This window comes from Rhopalosiphum padi, chromosome 1, assembly GCF_020882245.1.
Source record: "Rhopalosiphum padi isolate XX-2018 chromosome 1, ASM2088224v1, whole genome shotgun sequence".
Taxonomy (NCBI): Eukaryota; Metazoa; Arthropoda; class Insecta; order Hemiptera; family Aphididae; genus Rhopalosiphum; species Rhopalosiphum padi.
In genome coordinates, this window is record NC_083597.1 from 69,102,869 (window position 1) to 69,127,225 (window position 24,357).

The window sequence follows — 24,357 nt, forward strand, 5'->3', positions numbered from 1 at the left end:
TTGATACTAGTAAGTATTTTTGACTATAACAATTAATAACTTTTGTATCCTCCTGTTAATTTTTTCGAGTAAGGATAAGCGTATAGATAATTTTTATAATTTTATAATTTCAAAAATGTTTATTAATACCTGATCTTTAGTCCGTATGTATATTTTCTTGTAAAAATACCTTATTTTTTTATAAATTAAATAAATATATAAAAATCAACTTTTTTTATTATATTTTTAATTGTGTAATAAATTATAACTATCTATTGCTATTTTCAATTATATATTTCTAAAAACTCAATATTATAAACCTGACGTAACAAATATTGAAATATACAAATAAATGTGTGAAACCATACATAACGCATAATACAATATCTTGTAAATAATATTAAATTAAAAGTATATTATTTAATTTAATAAAATTCATTTAAAAGCAAATAGTGGCAAAATACTTTATAAAACAACATTAATATAAGTTATTATTACTTTATTGAGAAACGAAATATGTATTTGAAAATTCAAATGACTAAATCAGGTCTTGACGTTTTATATTAACAAGAAATAAAAAAAAAATCAAGAAATTCACTTAAGACACATGCCGATAGTAATTTAAATGCTACATAACCCAAATAAATAATATTTTTTTATATTTTAAACTTAACAATTTTAATACCTATTGGCTATTACGTGAATGTCAGAGGGGGTGTAAAAAATCTCAATTATTTGTGAATTTTAATACACCGGTGTTTCATAGTTTTGGATAAAGTATAATATATTAATTAAACTATGTGAATTATAGACGACATGAATTCCATACGAAGACATTCGAATCGTGTGTAGAAATATTTGGTTTCATTGTTTTTTTTTTCAGGATTTGGCTAGGGAATGTTACCAATCTGAGTATTTAAATCGTACTAACTGATAGGGTCGGATAAAAATATTAATTTCTTGCGGAAAAGCGGTCGTAATTCTTAGTAGGTAAGCAAATGACTAATAACTAATGATTCACTAACACTAATCTAACCAATCATCAATGGTAAACATTTAAAATAATAATATTATTAGATTTTGAATAATAGATACCTAATGAATAAAGTTTAATGGTGAAACTGTTTGAGGAACAACTCGAGTAAATGATTTACTTTAATAATCTTGTTGATATCAAATATAAATGATAATATAATTAAAATTGACTTTATATACCTACTCAATCACTTTATTGCCAATGCCTAAATCAAAACTCACATCCGCAGCTGTTATGTCAAATTACCTGAAAATGTATGTTCACTGTAACTTTAGCACGAATCCTCAAATACGTATGATCCGCTGCGTTATTTGAAGGAGTTGATGTATAATTTTTCCTCTCCTTTTTTTATATGCATAATTTATTGGCCTCTATGATAATATTGTGATATAATTTCTCTGATACTTTAAAATATTGTTACTTTAATAATAAAGATGATTTTCGTTTATTTCGTGTGAGAATTAATACATTATTACTAGATATGTAATGTAAATGTATACCTATAAGCTCAAATCACATTATATTTTAAAAATTAAACCATAAATTATGTATCACAAAATCGCTAAAGTTAATATTGTTCTTAATCTATTCCACCACAGATGCACCGAGCGCGTATGCTTGAAACATTTCTCCCTACTTTCTGCTACTATCATGTACTATAATTGTCGCACTAAACCCTACAGTATGCACTGGCCCGTTCATAATTTAGTGTTTTTTTTTTAAATTGACCTGCAATAAATATTTACTATTTAAAAACTAAAATAACGGCCCTGGGTTTATTGATATTGGTAATTATATTAATATTACTAGTGATGCACAACGATGGTAATTACTAATTACCTATAAATATATATATATGAACAAATGGGCTTTAATTATTCGCCTTGAAGTGATAAAAATGTTTATAATAAATTAACTCAAACGATAAAAAAAAAATTCTTATTGGGTTTGTGACTCAGGAAATGTTTTGATTATATTACAGTAAAACCATAAGCGCAATTTGAGGAGGGTTTGGGGGGCTAAGCCCACTCAAAATCAATCATAGTCCTTCAAAATGGTTTGTATATATCTCTTTCCACCTTTATATATCTCAGGGAGCATACACACAGTACATACATGCAAATTATAATAGCTCCCAAAATTTAAAACTCTAATGGCGCCTATGAGTAAAACACTGTCCACTAACAGACATTTCTAAATAGTTGGCACCTGCAAATGATGGACATTTTTGTGGGAAACAAATTGCACATAATTTTCAACAAACTGAACCCTCTGAAGTCTGAATAGTAAACACACGCAAATAGAAGACTAAATTTCAGTGATGGAGGGTGTCCAGTATTTAGATACTTTAAAATATCATAATTTATAATTGATTATAGTAGTGGATCACTTTCGATTATGGTTACGGGCCAATACTAAAACCAATGATAATAATATTATGTATTATAAATTATGGTAAAAAATTACAAAATACAATATTAATTGTGGTAAATAAATTAATAGGAGATATGAAAGGATTAACAGAATAACATTTTCAAAAAAATTAACCGTTAGCTCAAAATCATCCGAACCGAGGCAACAGGGGCTGTTGCCTCTTTAAATACGGTCTCACTTTGCGCAAACCTGTTTATATAAAATAACCGACGCAGTAATAGTATTATGACGAATTTAAAAATATGCGAGTTTGGATGTAGGAATACGCTGCACAGAAACGCATATGTTTTGTTTAAATAAAATATATATATAATATAATATATTTCGTAATAGTCTAAAGTTTTACTACAAAACATAAATAAATAACACAAAATAAAAATTATCTGACATGTTTTTATATCACCGAAGACTTGAATAATGATAACAACATATTATCACTGAGTTGGGACGAAAAAGTATACACTCGTATCGTACCCACATAGCTTTTGTAAGTGCCTATATTATGTATCAGAACATCGAGTCCGGGCAGTATATTTCCACGAAATCATTAATACGAAACGTAATACACACCACCGCGTCAATCTATCAAAGTATTATATTATATTATTATACGACGGTGGCACACGAGTCATCCATACCTATCACAAAAATACTGTTATTTCAAAAATGTTGGCGCCGACGCTGCGTTATATACTCCGGTCTCCGTTTATACCACCTTTTACCATAGACTTTTAATGAATTTTTAGCCGAATACAACCGATAATATTTTTATGATCAGTTATCGGACATTCAGAACTTTTAGATATTCAAAATATTCGAAATTCGGTTAAAATTAATGCTCGAAATCGAATACAACACAAAAAGTTAAAAAAAAAAATAAAGTTCAATATCGGTATTAATATAAAATACACACTAGAATACTATTTTTATTTATCGTAATTTCCATATACCTAGTCCTTTTAGTTGGTTGACACGATTTTATTATCGTGTTATTCTTTAATAAAAGTTTAAATGTTAAAAATGTACGACAGTTTCGGTTTGATCTCATACAGTTAAAAAAAAAAATATCATGTTCGGATTTGATTTCTTGAAAAATGAAATTCAACTCGTCTCTAATAATTATGATGTTATATATTATTATATTATATATCGTTATATAGTGTTTGAAACGGTGGTATGACAAAAATCTATCGACAATACGCCGTCAACCCCCCTCCCGTCACACCATCACAAATTAGTCCTCAAAGAATAGAAATAATGAGCTCGCAAAATCAAAATCTCCGTGTACCATACCTATACGCGTGTCTAATATGCGACTCGCCGCCGTCAACGATAATAATAAATATAATATTTTGGATGTTGCGATGATGCGGTGGTGATATATTTCGCAGTCTACGGGTACATCGTCTTCGGTTCAAAGAAAACATATACATTTTTTTAATTTTAATATGAAGAAACAGAAGTGAAATGTGATGACCCGGGAAAATCACACGTCAGTCACGTTGGATGCGGTGGAAAGCACGTCGGTCCAGTTTCCGATTGGCGTTTCGTTATTGATGTTCAACAGTGCCTTGTTTCGGTTGGCCTGCAGTTCCAGTTGCTTGAGCCCCGCGACGGCTGACTGAAATCCTGCGTTGTAGTCCAACGTCACCTCGTTGTAGATGTACTCTTCCCGTAGATCCTTATAGTTGTCGTTCTCGTCGGGTCCGCTGACCAGCGCACCGTACAGCACCTGTGGATTGGGCTTGGTACTCCGGTACGCTTCCCAGTCACATGGAGCCGGACGATCCATGCACGAGCTGCAAATCGACAATATTATAGTGAAACAGTCAGTACGCGAATAATACATAATATTATCAGTTTGGTTATTATTGTTAACCAAACACGAGTCAGTGGACGGACGCGACCTGCAATCTTGCTTTAAATACTTGAAACTTTTCTTAAAAAAATATTACTCGACCTAATCCTCAGAGATAACAATTCTGTTTAGATCTTAATAACAACTAACGATGTAATCTTTGAGAATGGGGATGGAGAAGCAGTCAGTGCACCTCCTCCGCCTTGTATAGTATTTTTAAAATATTCTTAATTTTTTATAGTTAGATATAATACTTAATTTATCTACTACTGAAAACTCTATACTAATAATAAATTAAATTATTTCATTTTAATAAATTAGTATTAACTTTTGTCGTCTTAATGACGTATCGGTACTTTATTGTTAAATTACTCGACGATTAAGAAAACGAACACCTATACCTAGCTATATTACACATCGGTTATAACGACAAACCATAGTACCAATACAAATGATAAGAAAAGTTATATTGCAGTTATAATATGTAAAAAAATCACCTAAAAAAAATTGAAATCTGGTTAAACAATAAAAACCACAGACAATCCTTCAAATGAGAACCTGGATCCAAAGATTCTGCAGGATGCTACATTTTAGAAATATTACAAAGAAATGCAAAAAATAAGCTATTTCGACGAAAAAACTAATAAAATACCTAAATATTGAAGCGTACACACCTTTGAACAGTTAGAATTTAGTCCATAGTATATATTAAAATTTGTGACTACTAAACACTATACTTACATATATTTTTAATTCAGTAAGTTTAACAAATAATATTAGTGATCGAAACTAATTTAAATGTGTTAGTTTCTCATAGTACCTATTTGAAAAAATAATGATTTAATGAGAATTAGTACCCCGAGCAAAAGCAATTTTATATGCGTACAACTGTAGAAATTAGTATTAGTAATATTTTAAGGGGCAACAGTTTTTTGTCGTAATTTACGTATTCTAATGCATTTAAATAAATGTATTACTAATTACTATTTACATATATAGCCATATAGGCTAAAATAATGTATTTAAATCTCAAACCTCACCAAATAAAACCTAATCAATATAACATTTACCAATGTAAATAATAATATGTAAATGTCAAGAGTAAAAACACAATTAATACAATTTTATTAGCTTTCTAGTTTATAATATAAATTCTATTTTTTTTAAAGAGATCCCTAAAAATCACTAATACCTATATAATATCAATTTTTTTCATTACCTCGCTGCGTGGTGTGGTTGTAATGGGTAATTTTTACCGAATCCCACCACGAAACTTTGTCCTCCATCTCCCAGTATGTAGTGGATCTGTTGTTTGGCAAATTCTCGGTATTGCATTGACTTTATGCCAATATCGGCTGCCTACGCAGGAAAAAAAATTATAAGATTGATATTTTACCACACGAAAACCACCACCAAAGGAGTCGTGCCTATATACCTGCAAGCACAAGAACACGATGTTTGCAGCGTGACACAATGTACCAGATTTTTCGATGTATAATAATCCTTTAGGTGTTTTCTTCTGAACGTATAAATTGTAGTCGCAAAAATTTTGAATTGCTTCAGTATATTCGGATTGATTAGTTAGTTCGGCTAGAAGTGCCTAAAATCAGTTTTACAAAGTTAGACTTATTCAGTTTCTGAAACTAAAGTATTATTAATGTTTAACAATGTAAATATTGTTATTATTTATATGATAATGGAATTAAATGCTGATTGTTTTAACAGATACTCGATCACTCTTTGGAATATCAATTGTTTTCACCCCATTAAATTTGATTTTATACTATACAATTTGAAGAATTTTAACATAATATTGATTATATTATGGAATAAAAAAATGATGGAAATAAAAAATGTAGGATAATCAAGCTGAAGTGAACTTAATTATAATTTTAAATATATTTTTAAATTAATTAGATTTGTAATTATATAATTAGAATTTTTTTGGTATGGTAAACAAAAAATATTACTTTAATATGATTATGTGGAATGTAGTTGCCACATATTGATAAAATGAGTATTCGCGTGCGGTAATGCTCTGTTATCAGCTCATCGTATTTACTACCAAATACAGACAAACACTCTAGTAGTTATTGTAGCCCTAACCCTTGACACATAAACGTGAAAAAATTGGCTATATTTAGCTCCTTAAAAACGATCAATATAAAATCCCATTAACGTCTAAACAGGCGATAATTGTAATTAGTTCACAACGTTCGCGTCAATAAACGCAAACGGGAAAATGCACACGCCACGCACCGATTGGTTTCAACACGAGTAATATTATTAGAACATTTAGAACCGCGAGGCAATCTTATAGGCGAAACTAGAAATGTATTAATCTGTGTGAAAATTTCCCCTAGAAATTCATTAATTTTTAAGTGCCTAAGAATAAAGTTTAATATAACTTTAATAATCTATAATATTATTATGTATTTTTATTTTATTTCAAATCAAGTTTTTTGTCTTTAAAAATGGTATCTCGAAAACGATATCTCTTTCAATATTCAGAATTGTCAAACTCAAGAAGCTTTTTCTCGGCCAATATTTCTCCATATTGAAGAAAACATTTCGAAACTTTATTATCCAATATGTAATTATTATAATAATTATGTGCGTATTTGTGGAAGAATATTTATATGAAGTGCTTAGTTCCCTCAAACCCCACCTACATGAACATAATATGGATAAAATTAATTTATATAGATCAACATTTGGTGTTTCTTTTATTCTCGAGTGAAATGTAATTTGAAACAATCATTTAATCTGCGATATGCAAAATGTCCCCCTTGCATTCTATACAATTTTATAAAATATATTATAATATTATAGCCATGTAGATTCTGCACCTGTACGCCTGCGACTTTTTTGTTGTAGTAAAATTCGTTAGGCCGTTCTTTGAGTCGGTACTTCATGTACATGTATTCGGCGTCGTCCAAATACTGCGATTCCTTTGTGGCCTTGTACAGCCATGCCGCGGCCCACGTTAGTTCATCACCATAATCTGTCGATCTGAAAAAAAACCAACAGATTCCACTTGACTATTTGAGTCGGATCACATTGGCCTCCGATCGAATAGAACGAATAGAATGAATCGAGAACGAAGTGTTAATTATGATTTACTCGTAATATTGCGCCGCTCCTTTGATCGCGTCGTGGTAGAGGCCTCTGTACTGAGTAGCAAATAGGTACAGTTGTTTAGCGTGACTTAAGCAACTGGCCGAAAAATTGGAATCGATTTTGGTGAATATTATCGATACGGCAGAAAGAGCAGCAGACGTCTCGCCGGCCAAATCGGAACCTAAAAAAATTAGATTGAATAATAAATATGACGTAAACATTATATTATAATAATATGATATGGTATGAGCCTAATATGACCGCAACACAAAAAAATGACAATCGGAAAATTTTTTTAAAAAACTATGAAAATAAAGAACAAATTTGTTTATTTTGCTATTATGTATACAGTAGCTTTTACAGTAGACATTTTATGTTCTAATTACAAACTTATATCAATAATCATTTTAATTCAAATTATATGTTGCATTTATGTAGTTAAATGTATATATAAACAACTATTTTGTTTTATGTTGTTACTTTGTGGAATAAAATAATATCACATATCATAGATACGCCTATAAATGACTGGGTGATATGTGGAGATGCACAGAGCTCAAAATTAACAATATGTTCTCTTGTTAAACAGAATATTATAATAAACCATATTTTATATTTTCTATATGTTTTACGACTTTGAAAATAGTTTTCACGTGTTGTAAAAATTAGATCTTGTCTAATTTATATTTATTATTTAAACTTTTTTCATTTTATTTGATTGACCGAATTGTTATTTGACCAATTGTTTTTGTTTTTAGATTCATGATCTATAATTTATTTATTTATTAAATTCGTCTTTTAAAATATAAGTACAAATATATACCAAACCAGAACACCTAGTCAATGGGATTATTGATCTAAAAATGTGTAATTAGAAAATTAGAACTAATGTTGTAATGTCTAATAAAATATGACATAGGTAATAGTAAAATATATAATTTTGGTTTTTATTTTCATGGTTTTTCCGCGATTCCAATAAACCACGCGATGTTAATTAATGCACGTGATAGGAGTTTTACCTGGTCGATTTTTGTCGATTTTGTATGACGGCCTAGACATATTCATGTCTTCTGGCCGACCCCAAAAACCTTGGTCCAGACTAAAGTCGCCCACCTGTCCGTAGAATTCGTAGTCACTAACGTGACACTTGATAAAGTACTCCGCGGCCCAACGTATTGAACCTAATGCGTTTTCCCATTCGTCTATAGTGAATAATATATAAATTATACATGATAAACTTCTTAGAAATTATTTAAGTTCTATTGTAATAGTATTGCTGTATAATAATTTTTAATATCAACGTATTTTTATTTGACACATAACGCCTGAAGATTATATCCGCATTGGTATACGATTTAATAATTTAATACAAATAGGTAATTGCTAGTAATTATATGGTAACAGAAAAAAAATCACTGAGTATACTTACTAACTTCCTCGTATGCCTCTTTATAACTCAAGTATCCCCATGCTAAAATAGTTGTTGTGCTTGCCATAGTGAAGCCAAATTTTACAAAATCGCCAGCTAAAACAATAATAGTAATATTCGTTAATATTATAGGTGTCAATAGTATCTTGTTAAATTAACAATATAAAAATCATTATTTTTACAATTATTAATAATTTATTATATTATATTAATTTTTTGAGTGCCATACTACTGGGTAACCTCAAGCATTCAAGCCCGTATCTACCTTGTCGCACTCATATGTTTATTGTAAACTGTTTTATAGATTGTATATATTTCTATTAAAATATGTTAAAAGAAAAAAAAATATATTGACACCAATAAGTACCACTATACATAAAGATATTGTCTTTATACGGCTCTAGTTAGTCTACTTTAGAGTATGGTTCCATTATTTTGCGTAGAAAGAGGATTATGCCACTGATTTATATATGTCATATTATTTATTTATTCAAATATATGTATTTGTATCATATTATATAGACTATAAAGTGTATCAGAAATAGCTGACAAATCTAATTGACTAACAATGTAATACATTTTTATTCTTGTAAATATTATTTTTTTTTAATTATCTACAATCAAAAATTATTATATATAATATAAAAAATATAAAATAAAAAAAACTAAAAATGTATAAGAATAAAGGTTACTTATTCAATTAAGTTATAGTCAGTTACATCTGTTTGTAACATTCTATATAATGTGTATATATATATGTATACTATAAACTTATATAAACATTATAATATTATTTAATATGATGGAATTATAATAAACGTGTCTTCTAATAAAAATAAATATTAATTCATCATAAGAAAATTTATCAAATGCACGCTGAGAAAATAGTCAATATTTAATCAAACATTTTGACAATTAAACATAAATATATTGTAAAATAATTTAATGTGCCATATGTCTGCGAATACAATAATTTATAAACGATGTCTTTGCAAAAAAAACAATATCCACAGCAGTAACTCTGTATGTATTATTACTGTAATAGACGTACCTATATTAAACCATATTATGTCCATATAATTGTCTAAATATCGTAAAAAAATAAAAATAAAACATAAAACTTATTAATGTATTATTAGGTATTCGATTACATTTTTTTTTTTTTTTTTTTTTTTTTTAACCATTTATTTCAAAAAGTTTTTACAATAAAGTGACTTTAAATTAAATTAGGTAAAAACAATATTTTTTTTTTTTTTTTTTGTTTATCTACCTTCTGTAAGCAATGCTTGTGTTGAAGATAGAGAGTTATTTTTATTTAACAATATATTTTAAATCATTATCAATTGTAGAAATAAAGACATAAGATACATAAAATAAGGTAAAGATAAAAAGTAATACTAAATACTATAAATTATTAGATTATAATTAAATTTTAGATATTAAATAATTTGACAGTGATTTATTGATGTTAATATTATTATTTAATCTAAGATATTTTTTAAAATCATTATCTAGACTATTAAAATATTTAGGTCCTAAATATTGAACAAATTTCTGGCCTATAGCTTTTTTTGTATAATTATTAATTAGATTGTAAATTAGAGTTTCACGTTTAGATGTAGAGGGGTCAAAAGGAGGTTGATTTTTTAAAATAAATGAAATGGAAAATTTTTTATACAACATATTTAGAGGAAGTACCTTCAGTTCTTTATAATTATCTGTAGTCGATCCTATCCGATTTGACTTATTAAGGCAGATACGTATTGCACAATTTTGCAATGAGATTAATGATTTTTGTGAATTATTGGTGGTACCACCCCATATAATTATGCCATATAATTTAATATAAAACAAATTGAATATTTATTTTTAATGTAATACCTATTGATTATTCTGTATCGTAAAAAATTATAATTTAAATTAAGTACTTACAATTTATTAGCATTGAACAATATAACTTATAAGTCCAATCAAAAAATAAAAGGCTATTATAAATATTTTGTTCTTTATCCGTCAGTAAACCTTCAATGCTTTCGGCATTATAATATGAAAAATTAACTCAATAAAAAATATTACTCAGAGCTAATGATTAAAATTTAACTGAAATTTGTAGAAAATCAATTATTTTAAAAAGTTGAAAAATTTAATATTTAATTGGACAAATGGTTAGGTACTACATCAATGCAAATTGCACGGCCTAAATCGCTATTTCGTAAAATTAATTTTATCATTTATTCTATCAATAATAAAGTGTGTTGATTGTTAACCAATTGTAATAATTATTAATAAATATAGTTATATAATTATTTATGATTGTTGATCTTCATCGCCGTAGTCGTATGTTTAATGTATGTATATTATTATTTATTATAAATAATGTCGATAACGTATTTGATTGAAAATATGTTGATGAAATAATAATTGAATTGTGTAAAAAGCGTACGTCTTCTCCGTAAACAACACGATGCCGTACATCCTAAATCATAATCCAAGAATATAACAACACGATTGTAAAAAAAAATAATAATTATTATTATTATTATTGCGAATTCTGATATTTTATACACCTATAGTGATTATATTATTGTGATGCAGTCCTTGACATTTTTCCTGGTCAAAGATTTCTCAAGTGGTTTTCATATTTCTAATAACTAATAAAATCCTAGAATTATTCACATTTATTACGGTAATAGTACATATCAACATTTTATTATTAAACTGCCAGTGCTCAAGAACACCGACATAATATCTTTATAATTAATGTCCCAAAACAAAACTTCAGCATAATTGACAGCCAATAGGTGCGCGTAAACAAAATTTGTTATTATTTAAGATTTGTCCTGGCAAAGGGTTAGTATCAAGATACCTATTATATTGGACACTACATGCTGCAGGATTAAAGGGGTATTTTAAAAAGTAGAACAATTGTGAACATTTACCAATATATATTATTATAACGGTCGTGTCATGTCAAGTATAATTAATTTTTTTTATTTGATATAAATCATGTTGGAACCTCCTCCTCCTCCTCCCGAAAATCGTTTTCATTTATGGCCTCACGATTCACTATTACACCGCAGTGTCGATATTAACATGTAATACTTGCGCGTTACCAAATGACATTGCGCCATGCCAGCTAATATTATACCGAAGAGTTCGTATAGTTTATCGTGCAATAGATATAATCGTTATTCCCAATTTTTCACTGAAGCCTAAAACGTTTCGCAGTGATCGTTACTGTGGTAGTAAAATTACCGTCATAATATCCTCCAGATAAATCTTCGCCGTTCTGCCCTTTGTCTGTGGTCGCAGAATCGGCCCGCCACGGGATGCGGTTGTTGGCAGGCAGGTGACCCGACCTCTGCGCTTCGTAGAACATGAGTGACAACCGCAATACCTCATCGTAATTGTAACATCTCGCAACGCCGGCTAAAAGGAACGACGCCAAAATAACACGAATCATCTGCAGGACATGTATTATGAATAATAATTAGTGTTGAAAATATCATATAGGTATTATCAAAGTTACGGCTAAAATAAATAAAATATAATATTATATATATTTATAAGAACGATAAAACTGCATTTATCGTTCAATTTTAAAACAAATTTAATTCACATAAATGTATTCCGAGAATATTTCAAGTGGTAACCAAATATATAATATTATAGGTTTATAGAATATAAACAATAACGATTAATGATAAATAAATCAGTGATGGTAAATAATCCGAAACCTGTATGTTTATTAAAATAAAAAAACCTCAAGTCACTATTATGCTATATTATGCTAAGTCACTATACTATTATACCATATAACACCAAAACAATTTGAATAACTTGTTAAATATTATAGCTTTCAGAGACTTACTCTTATTTACTAAATCCAATAATTGATTCGAAGAAAAGAATTAAAAATAAATACTGAATACCGAATATTAAACGAATTTTAATAAGCTAAATACAAATCTATTAAATTCGACGGTTGTTTGAGTCACTATACTAAACTTAGCTATCAAAAAATTAAAAATTATAAAATAAAACATACTATAGAAATCGTAGTGTCACGGACCTCGGAGATTCTCGCGAAACGATATATTATTAGGCACATACGCCTGAGAGTACATGACTGATAGGGCAATTTTCTTGACGACTATTGTCAAACTAATGATTCATGGAACGTTATTGAACCGCGATGATTAATGTACGCGTGTATAAATTATAAAATATATATCAGGAAAAACAAATATGAAAACGTTTGAATGTGCACAGTGATTAATTATCGTTTAATGTATCTTTCTCGTTCGTGTCCCTCGCTGGCACTCGATAGCAACAAGTTACGAACGAAAATCGTACATGATTCGTTTGCTGACACAATACGTTTTCCTAGTAGAGCGTTAATCACCTACACACAGTATAGACACCATCAATAAAATCCAATAGGATTCATTACTGCGACGGAATGTTATTATAACGAAGGTAAGTATTATATTATTATATAACTGCAATCATGGTGATATACACAATTTTTAACTTCCATATTTCACGTGCAATAATATAATGATGTTGTGAATGTTGTGAACGCCGCCCATCACTTGTGCGCAGCATTTTCGCACCAAAATATTATATTGAATACGAGTAAAATGTATTAACGAAAATCATTTCGTCTAGACGTTTTAAATTGAAACGATTATCATCGTATATACTATGAATTATATCTCAGTAACTCCTATAATTTTCGGAAATGTTCACGAAATCGAATAGACTTTAAAGAAAATCCACTTCTTCACACTTTACCTGATACGTTTATAATACATTGTACACGGGGTTTTGAACGCCATAGTTATATTTAGCCAGTGGCATGCTCAACTTTTTTTAAAGGGGGGAGATATTCATTTTTGACTTGTCACAGACCCTAAATTTTTTTATATGACACCCTGATCCCCCCCCCCCGTGAACACGCCACTCTATTTAACATAACTAGAGACCGGACAGGCGATTACGCATGTTTATTATTTTAATATTTAAAAGGATGTACCTAATCATTCAACACCCTATTTGTTTTCTTGTTTCCCCTATCTCTGATGTACGCACAACATAGCAAAATGTTTGTTCTGCAGAAATGCACGTATATTTGTATTGTTAACTTTTTAATTACTACGTACTTAAAATATTACAACTTTTAAATACTCATATTATTTCGCTTTATGTAGTACCCTAGATAATCCCTTGAACTTTTTGGCTATGATAGTATCTATACCATTATTATTGTAGTATACAAATGACTTAAATTATTTTTATTTAAATATTGCAAATAATTTTAAATCGGGTTTTAGAATTTAATTTGAAAATCAATATTTTTTTCGGGTAAATTGTGATGGAGCTGAAACGTGTTGTAAACCACTACGTACCTATATAACACATATAATTATAATAATTATAAATTATAATACTCCGAAGTCTACAACAGAAATATTGCGACCTTCGGAACAGGTTGAGTGTATGTGTCGTATGTGACAATCGTCCGTTAATTCATATGAAATAATATTTTATTATATTTTTTTATCCTAACCTCTCACTCTCGCAGATTTGGATACATTATAGTTATAGGTTTGGGTTGCCATTATTCATATTTAAAGCGAATGATTTCTGAACGCTCTGCTTGTGACACGCGCGCGTCGTATTTCACGGTTGTATAGGTGTTTAATGTGCCGCGAATTACAGCATTTTGATCGTTGTATATTGCTATACACACACACACACACAAACACACAGAGAGAGAACTCAATTCAATCATCACCCAATGTTAGTTAGTAGAGAGATGGTATTCATACCTCATACGTTGTCTGGACAGTGGACACTAATGGCAAAGCTATAGCAGAACTCATATAATTATATGTCTATCACCAGAAAACAGGTAATGGGAACACTATACGTATTACACTATAAAATGTGATTATTTTACCCTAAAGGTATAACTCATTTTTTTTTTGAATAAAAATTAATTAATACTGTTATCGTTATTAGTTTTAATTTTTTGAATGATAGTGCACATTTTATGCATCAAATTTCTCAGAATATTTATATTTATAAAAACAGATATTGGTTATTGGTATATCCAAAATTAATATAATCAAAAATTATTGGAACAATTTGTACGTGTTTTTTGCGAAATTGTTGTCGGAAGAATGTTTATAGCCATTTAAATCCTTCGATAGCCATACTACCACCCCCCTCCTCACTAGAACCCTTGAAAAGTGTACAATATTTTTTTTTATTTGTCGGTTACCTTGATAACATGGACGAAAAAAAAAACAGTTAATAACTATTATTAGAAATTAGTATTTAAGTGAATATATGTTAAGCTTATATGTCAGAAATTTAGATGAATTTGTGTCATGCACAACTAAACTACGTATCTGTGGAGGCCTCATCTATCAGTAAACATTAATTATTTACTGAAAATTATTTGAAATTCCGCCTAAAACTAATAACAACCATACATGTACAGGTAAGTGCCAGCTTACAGCTATTACACCTAATAAAAATCTACTAAAAAGAGATATGCAAACCGAGAAACTGAATGTATCAAAGTCTCTACTTTAAGAACTGCTAAAACATCTAAAGAACTAACACTCATCAATTTTCGGAAAAAAATGTATCTTTACTCTTTATTTTCGATACATTAATTTAGTTATTGTGTGATTTACTAATTATAATTTGTATCTATACACTGCAATATTGACATTTGTCTTTTTCATTCAAGTTTTTAATCTACGATTTATTTTTCGTGCATGTTCTTCATTTTTATTGTTTATTTTAATTTTATATCCTACAAAATATTTACTATTTCTGATTATCTTAAACGAGTAGATTCTATAATACGTATTTAATTAAATTTCTGTTTATAGATCACTGTTTTCTTGTTAGTCGTACCAAACTTTATATACAAAATACAACGGCATTTGTATTCGATTGTAAAGACTTATCTGGTATAAAACAAAGCCTGAGTTAAGTGTTTAATGTAGGATTCCAAGTAGTGTGAAAAATATCGTGGTTTGAAAACTGTCAGACAATGGTCGGACTCTGTTGTGTACGCATCATTACGTGTAACATAATAATAATATGATATACAATTAATTTACAGATATGGGCGCCACGTGGTGAACACCGACAATCGTAACACGAGATTTGAGACAAACAACAAAGTTAAAAAATACTCAACTATGCAACAGGTATTTATTTATTTTGTTTTTTACAATTGTACTCATATTATTGCTGTTTGCGTATATGGTTAACCACAATATAAAGCGAAAAACGTAAAAAAAAATGTCTTTAGAGCATGCTTTGGAGTATAATATAACGAAAAGAAAAATATAATGTATACATTCGACGTGTTGACGAAGATAATATTTCCACCTATAGCGGGGAAAAATTATTTTAGAGAAATTTTTATTTATTTGTAATTGAAAAGAAAAATAGAAAAAAAGTATTCACGATTTATTATGTGGTCTGCAATTATATAATATAGATAATCATTCCCAGTGACCAAATGTAGAACGCACTTTTTTTGTATGAAGATTCTATTGACCATTATTTTAACCGTATATTCAATATTTCAAAAATTACTAACATTTTTGAAAATATTTTATTTTGATGTTAATATAAAAAAATATTTTTATCTTTATAATTATTTTAATTCCTTACTTTTATTTGAACGATTACGTAATATTATTATATTTTTAATTTTGTGTATTTTAAGTAGAATATTTGTCATTTCGTTACGTCTACGTTAAGTATCACGTGTTATTTACACGATTACTCGTATTTCTACATAATACTTGATAATATTGTTGTTTTTTAAATTATTAAACTTTTTATTTATAATTTATATACTTATATATTTTACCGATATAACTTAAAACACGTTATAATTATTACATACGTTTACTGGTAATATATATGTATGTGTTTACATACGTTACCACGCATATCTGTACAACTCAACAAAACATATTATCTACAAATAATTTACAACAAACATTATTAAGATCTGTAAGCACATTAATAATAATTTTTTAAACGATTTAATTTGACAAATTAATTATATTAAATTAATTTATACGTTTATTATCTGAATTTTGAGTGACATCTGTGAAAGTTAAAAAACATAATTTCATAAGGATTATGGCTATTAATGCTATTGTAAATTATAACGGCAGAGAGATTCTAAATACTTTGAAATTAAAATATGATTTTTGATAAAAATGGAGATACGAATTTTATAAAAATCGATTTTCAAACGAATAGTAATTTAGTTACAATTTATAAGTACTAATAGTAGGTATTTAAAATGTGTATAAACGGATTCGTAAATATTGTTGACACAAAAACACTCGGCCATTTTATTAGTCTACTTTTCCGATCATCTAAACTTTAAATTCTTATACTACTATAAGTTATAGCTAAATAATTATCTGTTCCATATTAAATTGTTATACCATTTAAATCATAAAAAACAAATGCTGCTTCAAATATAAAAGATATAAATAAATAAATATATGTTGATATTTCAAAAGAAAAAAAAACAATAGAAATTTGAATTTTTTTCCAAAATGTTTTAGATAGGTATGACTTTAAAGTTTAAATTTATTATGTAAAAAAAAAAGATTTCTCAAAAAAGTCAATACCTACTTTTCGAAATAATGAGTGTTTAAACCAATAATAGCTACCTAAACGATATTTTATGGACCAGGGGTTGACTCTTTGGAAGTGTTTTACATTGTGTATTTATTCAATTAATAGTCCATACTAATTCAAATCCATGAATTTAAATTATAAATAAAATTGGTTATATTATTATTAAATCTTATCTATAATCTATTATGTTCTAAAGTTATAACTATATTTTTTCTGAAAATAAATATAGCTCTTCTATAATACTTGATAGAGTTTTATTACTCCTAGATTCGAGCCCAATGTAGTTATATTATCCACACAAAACGACAATTATTTGTTGTATCTAATTTAGAACTACAATAAATTATATTATTATAATTATTGTTTATTTGTTTGCAAATGTTGCGTGATTAAGTTTAAAGTATAATTTTAGAGACGTTAATAAACTATAACCACTGCAGTCGTACAACTTACAGTCTTGAATAGTGAATATTTGTCATTCCACAAGAAGTCAGAGGAAATATTAATTAAATATTATCCACATCAATTGCAATAATAATTGCAGCAGATTCCAGCTCAACACCTACACGTGAAAGTATAAATAATAATATTATGTTATATCACATTCACGTTGAGACTTTTAGGTTTCAGTGTAAGCAAGAAAATAGAATATTACATTTATATATCAAAGTATTTCGATTTCACATAACGAACCGTTCAATTATTTAAGTTACGTAAGTATAACAACTAAACAGTATTATACTCATAAATAGGTACGTAAAATGAACAAAATCAGAAATAAATAACTGAGGCGTGTATTTGACTACAATTCAAAGAAATTGATACTACTGATAATTATAGGAGACATAACGTTCTACTATCACTAGATTTGCTACATTATACTTTTTACGATGTTCATATTTCATATCAATATTAAAAATTCTCCAAATTCGTTGTTAGAAATATGATATTTGTTTTATATTTTGTACAATTTTTGTTTTAAAATTTTACAAATAAAAATGCATTTATTTTAAAAACTACCTATGAACTGTTAACAAATTTAGAGCACTTAAGTATACACTATAAGTATATAAATATAATATTGTAAGTTTAATGCTAAGTCTTACACAGGCTTATTTATTTTGTTTATTATTTGAATACAAATAAAATGTAGAAATTGGAAATGGAATTCTAAAACCTTGTTACTATAGTTAAACAAAAAAGTGTATACTGACGTTTTCTTTAAATAATAATGAAATTTAAACAAATATATTTATACACGACTATAGTAATTGTATGTATATTACACTAAAATAAATGTTCTTTATGTAAACATTTTGAAATTACCTATTCCTATAACTTCAAACTTGTTAAGCAGTAATGAATATAAACTCATTAAATTGATTAAATTTTTTAGAACTGGGAAACAAATTAATATATTATAAAACAGTGAAAACAGTGAAAACAATAATAACATAAACATAAAATATTATTTATTTATTATTTTTTGGAAAATCCATTTGAACACAACAAATGATTTAGTATTTATATAGCTTAAGATATTTTTATAATAAATGTGTAACCTATTTGAACTGGTCGTACAACAAACATAGTAAAAGTACCCATACAAGATCATCGTCAAAACGTACCAAGTGTTTTTAAATAATTTATAAATATTTAAGAAAATGTATAAACTCTACTCTATTTAGATTTTAGATATTCCAGACTCCAGCATATATATTATAATTTATAGATTAACCAGGTCTATCAATGAGGTAAAAGTATACAACATCATCGAAACCCGTCTGAATATCTAAGACGTACATGGCAAACAATTCTCGGAAATTATTAAGAAATAATGGTAAATAAAATATTTAGCATATTATTATTAACCTCGTCAGTGCGATGATTTTTGAAATGAACATCTTACGATACCAATTAAAAATAATTTATACCTACTAAATTGTCGATGAAGAAAACTTCTACTTACAATATCCTATCAGTCTTCTGTTATTATAGAATGTTATCACAGTTTTAAAAACTACATTAAATAGTAGGTAATATACGTCATGTTCTTTGATATATTACTATGCCAATACTAAATGGGAAAGTAGAAAACGATTTGCATTATTCAATCGTTATTGTTTTATTACTAATAATATCTAAATATATTTTTTAAATTTATTCACATACATATTTTTAGTTTTTTGCATGGCAACTAATATAATTTCATAACGATGACTGCGTAAAGAAATATTTTATGTGTGTTTATAAGAAATTAAGCTTTTATCCTTATCTGCGAACTTTCTAGTGACAAATCAGTGGATTTATAATCGAATTTTATACTCGTGACAGACAATTTAAATAAATAAATTACAATTTATTCTTGATCACATTAATAATACATTTTTAAAGATTAGAAATATAATTTTTCTAGTAAAAAAGCGTCATTTAAATATATGCATATTACCTTTAAAAATAAAAATGTAATAAATAAACTCATTGATGTAATATAAATAATACATTTTATGTATATTCAACTAAAGTCTAAAGCATATAAATATTGAACTAAAATAAATACACATATCTGTACTTTTGAACGAGTGTGAAATTTAATTCTCATAAAAATATTTTGTAGCTGCCACAAATATATTATTATTGAGTAGTCTTTCTGTACAACACCGAAGGTCGTATTTTTTTAACTTATAATATAATTTTAAATAGGAATGTAAATTTAATACCTCATTATTGATTTTTAAAAGTAAATTGAATATACAGTACAAATGTTACTATACAAATTGTTTACGAATTTTAATTGCATCCACGATGATAAAAAGATTTAATCAAAATATTAGTCAAGAAAAATGTGTTTATATTCAACGAGTGACTTAAATATGTTAATGGTATGAAAATTACAGTAGGTATGTGCATAATATTTTATTGCCGACAAGCGACAATATGCTTTTTGAAAATCTATTGATTTAAAGTTTAACAAAAAAAAATGTCATATATTATTTTATTCTAAAATACAATGTATATTACAATTCCACATTGCATGGTTATAAATTATAATATTATACTTTAAATATTATTATATTTATTATTTATATGATAATGACAAGAATAAAGGGCCTTACCACGGTCGTAACGTACCGCATGACCGAGTGGTGACTGGTGCGTCGAGTGATGTTCACGAAACAATAACAACAAAATAAACTTTAACGTAAACTTTAACAACATGCACTGTATAGTGTATAGTTATCCTAATAAATAATTATTAGACTGCCGTGGCTGTTTGCGAACGACGGTGACGGCGGCGGCGGCGGCGGAGAAGGCGATACAAGTCCTGCATGACGTAGAAATAACACGACAATTGAATACGATAATAATAATATTATTACTACGATGTAGGAAAACGACGAAAACGAAGACGATGATCGGTCGGGGAAAAAAATTAAACGAAAAAAATGAATATAATATATATATTATTATATCTCACGGACGGTGAGAACGACGACGACGACGACGACGACGACGACTGTGGAGATAGACTCGACCAAATAATAATGACGACGACGAGCGTTTAAGTAGTCGAGAAGACGGACGAGTAAAATATAATCGAACGCTGTTGCGGCGGCGGCGACAGGAGAAAAAATAATAGACGCGGCGGTGGCGGTGGTGGCAGCGGTAACGGTGGCGGCGTCGGAACTGTCAAACAAAGCAGTCCGTTCGCCGCCAGAACGATAGGTAGGTTTTGACTATTTTTATAGAACGGCCCCGGCTAAACGGACAAATCGGCCAACGCAAACGGTGGTTCCGCGGCGGGATCGAGACGATCGATTATATATTATAATATAACGTACCAGGCGATTATTTTTAACATGAACCACGTTATTTCGAAAAAAATTAACGTTTATGAAAATATTACTTTAACTCATATAATGATCATAAATTCATAAGTAATATAATAAGTCGAACATGTTATAAGAAAATTATGATTTTTACGTATTTTGTAGGTTTTTGATTTCATATTCCAAAATGGAATATTATTTGGAGCATTGCGATGTGTAAAAATCAAATTTCGGGCGAGTAGCTACTTATAAGTTATTATATAGTGTTTAGATGAGCATTCGATTTTCGGGGTATCCTTCTGCCACTTCATATCTATATTTTAAATGCCTATAACTCATGCCCTACTCCTCCGAAATTTTATTTTTACATATCGAAATACGCTGAATAGTATTCTGCTTTCACCCAAAACCCGCAAAGGTTAATATCACTGATTTATCATTAACATAACTCGTTAAAAGAAAAAAAAACCGTTTAAAGCAAGAAAAGAAAGTGGCGATTTCTTCGGCTTTTGTGTGTAGAACTATTTTACATATGTGCAATGATGTGTGCTATATTTAAATGTTATTATAATATTATAAGTTCCTGAGAAAAGCGTTAAAAAAAGCTGAAACACGTTATTGAATGTAAATTAAATAGTATGTATGAATAATATAGATATTAGGCACTATGAAAAGTGATTCGCCTGCAAGAATGATATCCTACGATTTTTCCTTTAACAATTAATTCATTAAAATTCTGACAGTGAAGAACTTTCAAGTGAAACTTAAGAATCCGTATATATTAATATTTAGATTTTTATACCATTTGGTGTGTCCTGTAAGGATACAAAATTTTAATTTAAAAAATAAGTTGATGTAGGTACATAAATTGAATTTCCAATGAGTAGCTTTTTAGCTATTCAAATGTGTATACTACAAATTTAATAGGTTCGGAGTATAATAAATGAAAATATGATTATTTGAAAACTTGAGTAATTGGTTGACATTAATTTATAATTTGTAGAAATATCCGAATATAATAAACATTACATCCAATATTCCATCTATTTTATATATAAAGGGTGTAACAGGACTATTTAACAAATAAAGTAACATTGGTAATGAAAGTTTGTCAAATAGTCTTGTTACACCTTATAAATATATTTATTTTAAACTATTTTAAGGATTATTGTCCTTATTATATAGTTACATGATAATAACTCAGAAACTACTACTCAATCGAATAATAAATTAGATACATCAATATTTTTAATAATTATCCGCTCAATAGTTTATGGTAAAAAGGATTGTTTAGGAAAAATATATTTGTGATAACAGGACACTTCTTAAATATATATATATAATTATAACCATGGTCCTTAAATATACTTAAAAAATCTATTCATAAAAATTTGAATACATTCATTATTAAAGAAATAAGAAGGTAAGAATGATTGATGAATCACCTTGTACAATGTACACATGCAGTATGCAATAGATGGTTATTTATCGGAAATTGTTAATAAACAGTTAATTATATTGTTATAATATTGTTTGTTTGTTTTTATTTTTTTTATCGAACATATCATCTTATCATACCAAGTTACTTATAATGTTATATTTACATCAAATGTGGGTGATTTTATTTTTTTTCATTTGAAAACCGCTGAAATATATTTACCGAAACACTAAAAATAAAAAAGGCAATCACAATATATTATTATGTGGTATACGCAATACGTGTGTACATAAAATAGATTGTAAATTAATAGTTAGTGCTTATACAAATCAAAAATATTACTAGTGTGTAACAACTACAAAGCGAACTAAAAAAAAAAAAAAACACGCAAATTCTTTTGTAGATCATCGATCTTGAGTTGACGGACTTCAAAAATAAATAATATATACTGTATCGATTTACAACTCTACGTATACATATTACTTGTATTATACGATTATATCAATACACATTAATCGATGTATTTTCATCGATCGCAGCAATTAACAGCAATGATTTAGCATTGCAGCAGGTACATTATAATATAGTTATATTATATTATTATTTTCCGTTCGCATATTATATCTGACCACCTGCAGGTCGAACATCAATCATACTTCAGAGACGTAGAGTTCTGTTTGGATAGGTATATTAAAAATCGCATTTCAAATTTGCCATTTTTATCATCATTCAAAACGAAATACTATTTTTTTTTTTGATTTTGAAAAATATTCCTTAGAAAATTACGCCAAGACTTTGTCAAATTAGAATAACTATATTCGTTGTAAAGTGGTGTTCATACAATATTGTATACATGTCGATTGTACGTGACGCGTACCCGCGGAGATGTATGTATTTACAAATTGGAGCGATTAGATGCCTATAACTATGCCTATTGTTTTTGGTTTTTTACAAGAAATAACATACGGTAATAGGTATAATTGCATAGTATTGTATTATATATTTATATACCTACCAATCATACACGTCATTTAGCATCACGGTAGCATTAATATTTTGTTTTATAGATGTAATACCTATATTATACCGTAGTAATCGATGATTGGCTCTAGTTCCGCGACTACCGAGGTCGGCACTCCGATTCAATATTATTATTATTAATATACGTTGCTCGAGTAGAAACATGGACTCTATATTATAGAAACGTACAATATACACATCTATAATACCAATAATAATAATATGTTAATAGTATTTTTTTATACATATATTATAATGATCACTCCCTCTCCGTTTCGTTTTGCTATTTTCTGGCCGGAGCCGTGAACGTAAATATGATTATTATAAAATAGATTTAATATTAATATAGGTAGGCATATATATTGTGAACCAGCGTGAGCAAATTATAATATTATATGACCTAAGAACAAACATTTTATAGTTCTCGTTATTACAACAGCTTCGTTTAGACTAGGCTAGCTACATCCAAGAAAATCTACAAAAATATCTGTGTTTCGAATTTAAAATAAAATG

The 24,357-nt window shown here is 28.1% G+C and overlaps 1 protein-coding gene across 2 annotated transcripts; it reads right to left on the reverse strand.

Annotated features, from left to right (window-relative positions):
* Window positions 1–2,735: 2,735 nt before the first annotated feature.
* LOC132932273 (endoglucanase A-like) lies at window positions 2,736–21,175 on the reverse strand. 2 transcript variants are annotated; one of them, XM_060998558.1, is made up of 9 exons: window positions 20,689–21,175; window positions 12,112–12,319; window positions 8,857–8,952; window positions 8,447–8,629; window positions 7,431–7,608; window positions 7,157–7,319; window positions 5,743–5,907; window positions 5,527–5,666; window positions 2,736–4,248 (listed from the first exon to the last, which is right to left on the reverse strand). In XM_060998558.1, exons 1-9 carry the CDS (start codon window positions 20,773–20,775, stop codon window positions 3,936–3,938), a joined length of 1,533 nt encoding a protein of 510 aa, XP_060854541.1. In that variant the 5' UTR covers window positions 20,776–21,175; the 3' UTR covers window positions 2,736–3,935. The 2 variants fall into 2 exon arrangements, with proteins under 2 accessions (XP_060854541.1, XP_060854542.1); XM_060998559.1 differs by having other exon boundaries at window positions 20,673–21,170.
* Between the last annotated feature and the right edge of the window lie 3,182 nt (window positions 21,176–24,357).

Coding starts and splice junctions, on each gene's coding strand:
- LOC132932273 (XM_060998558.1), bottom strand. CDS start 20,775: ATGTTGTTAAAGTTTACGTTAAAGTTTATTTTGTTGTTATTGTTTCGT. Junction 12,320..20,688: donor AGTCACCACTCGGTCATGCG/GTACGTTACGAC, acceptor CATGTCCTGCAG/ATGATTCGTGTTATTTTGGC. Junction 7,609..8,446: donor AATCGACAAAAATCGACCAG/GTAAAACTCCTA, acceptor TAATTTTTTTAG/GTTCCGATTTGGCCGGCGAG.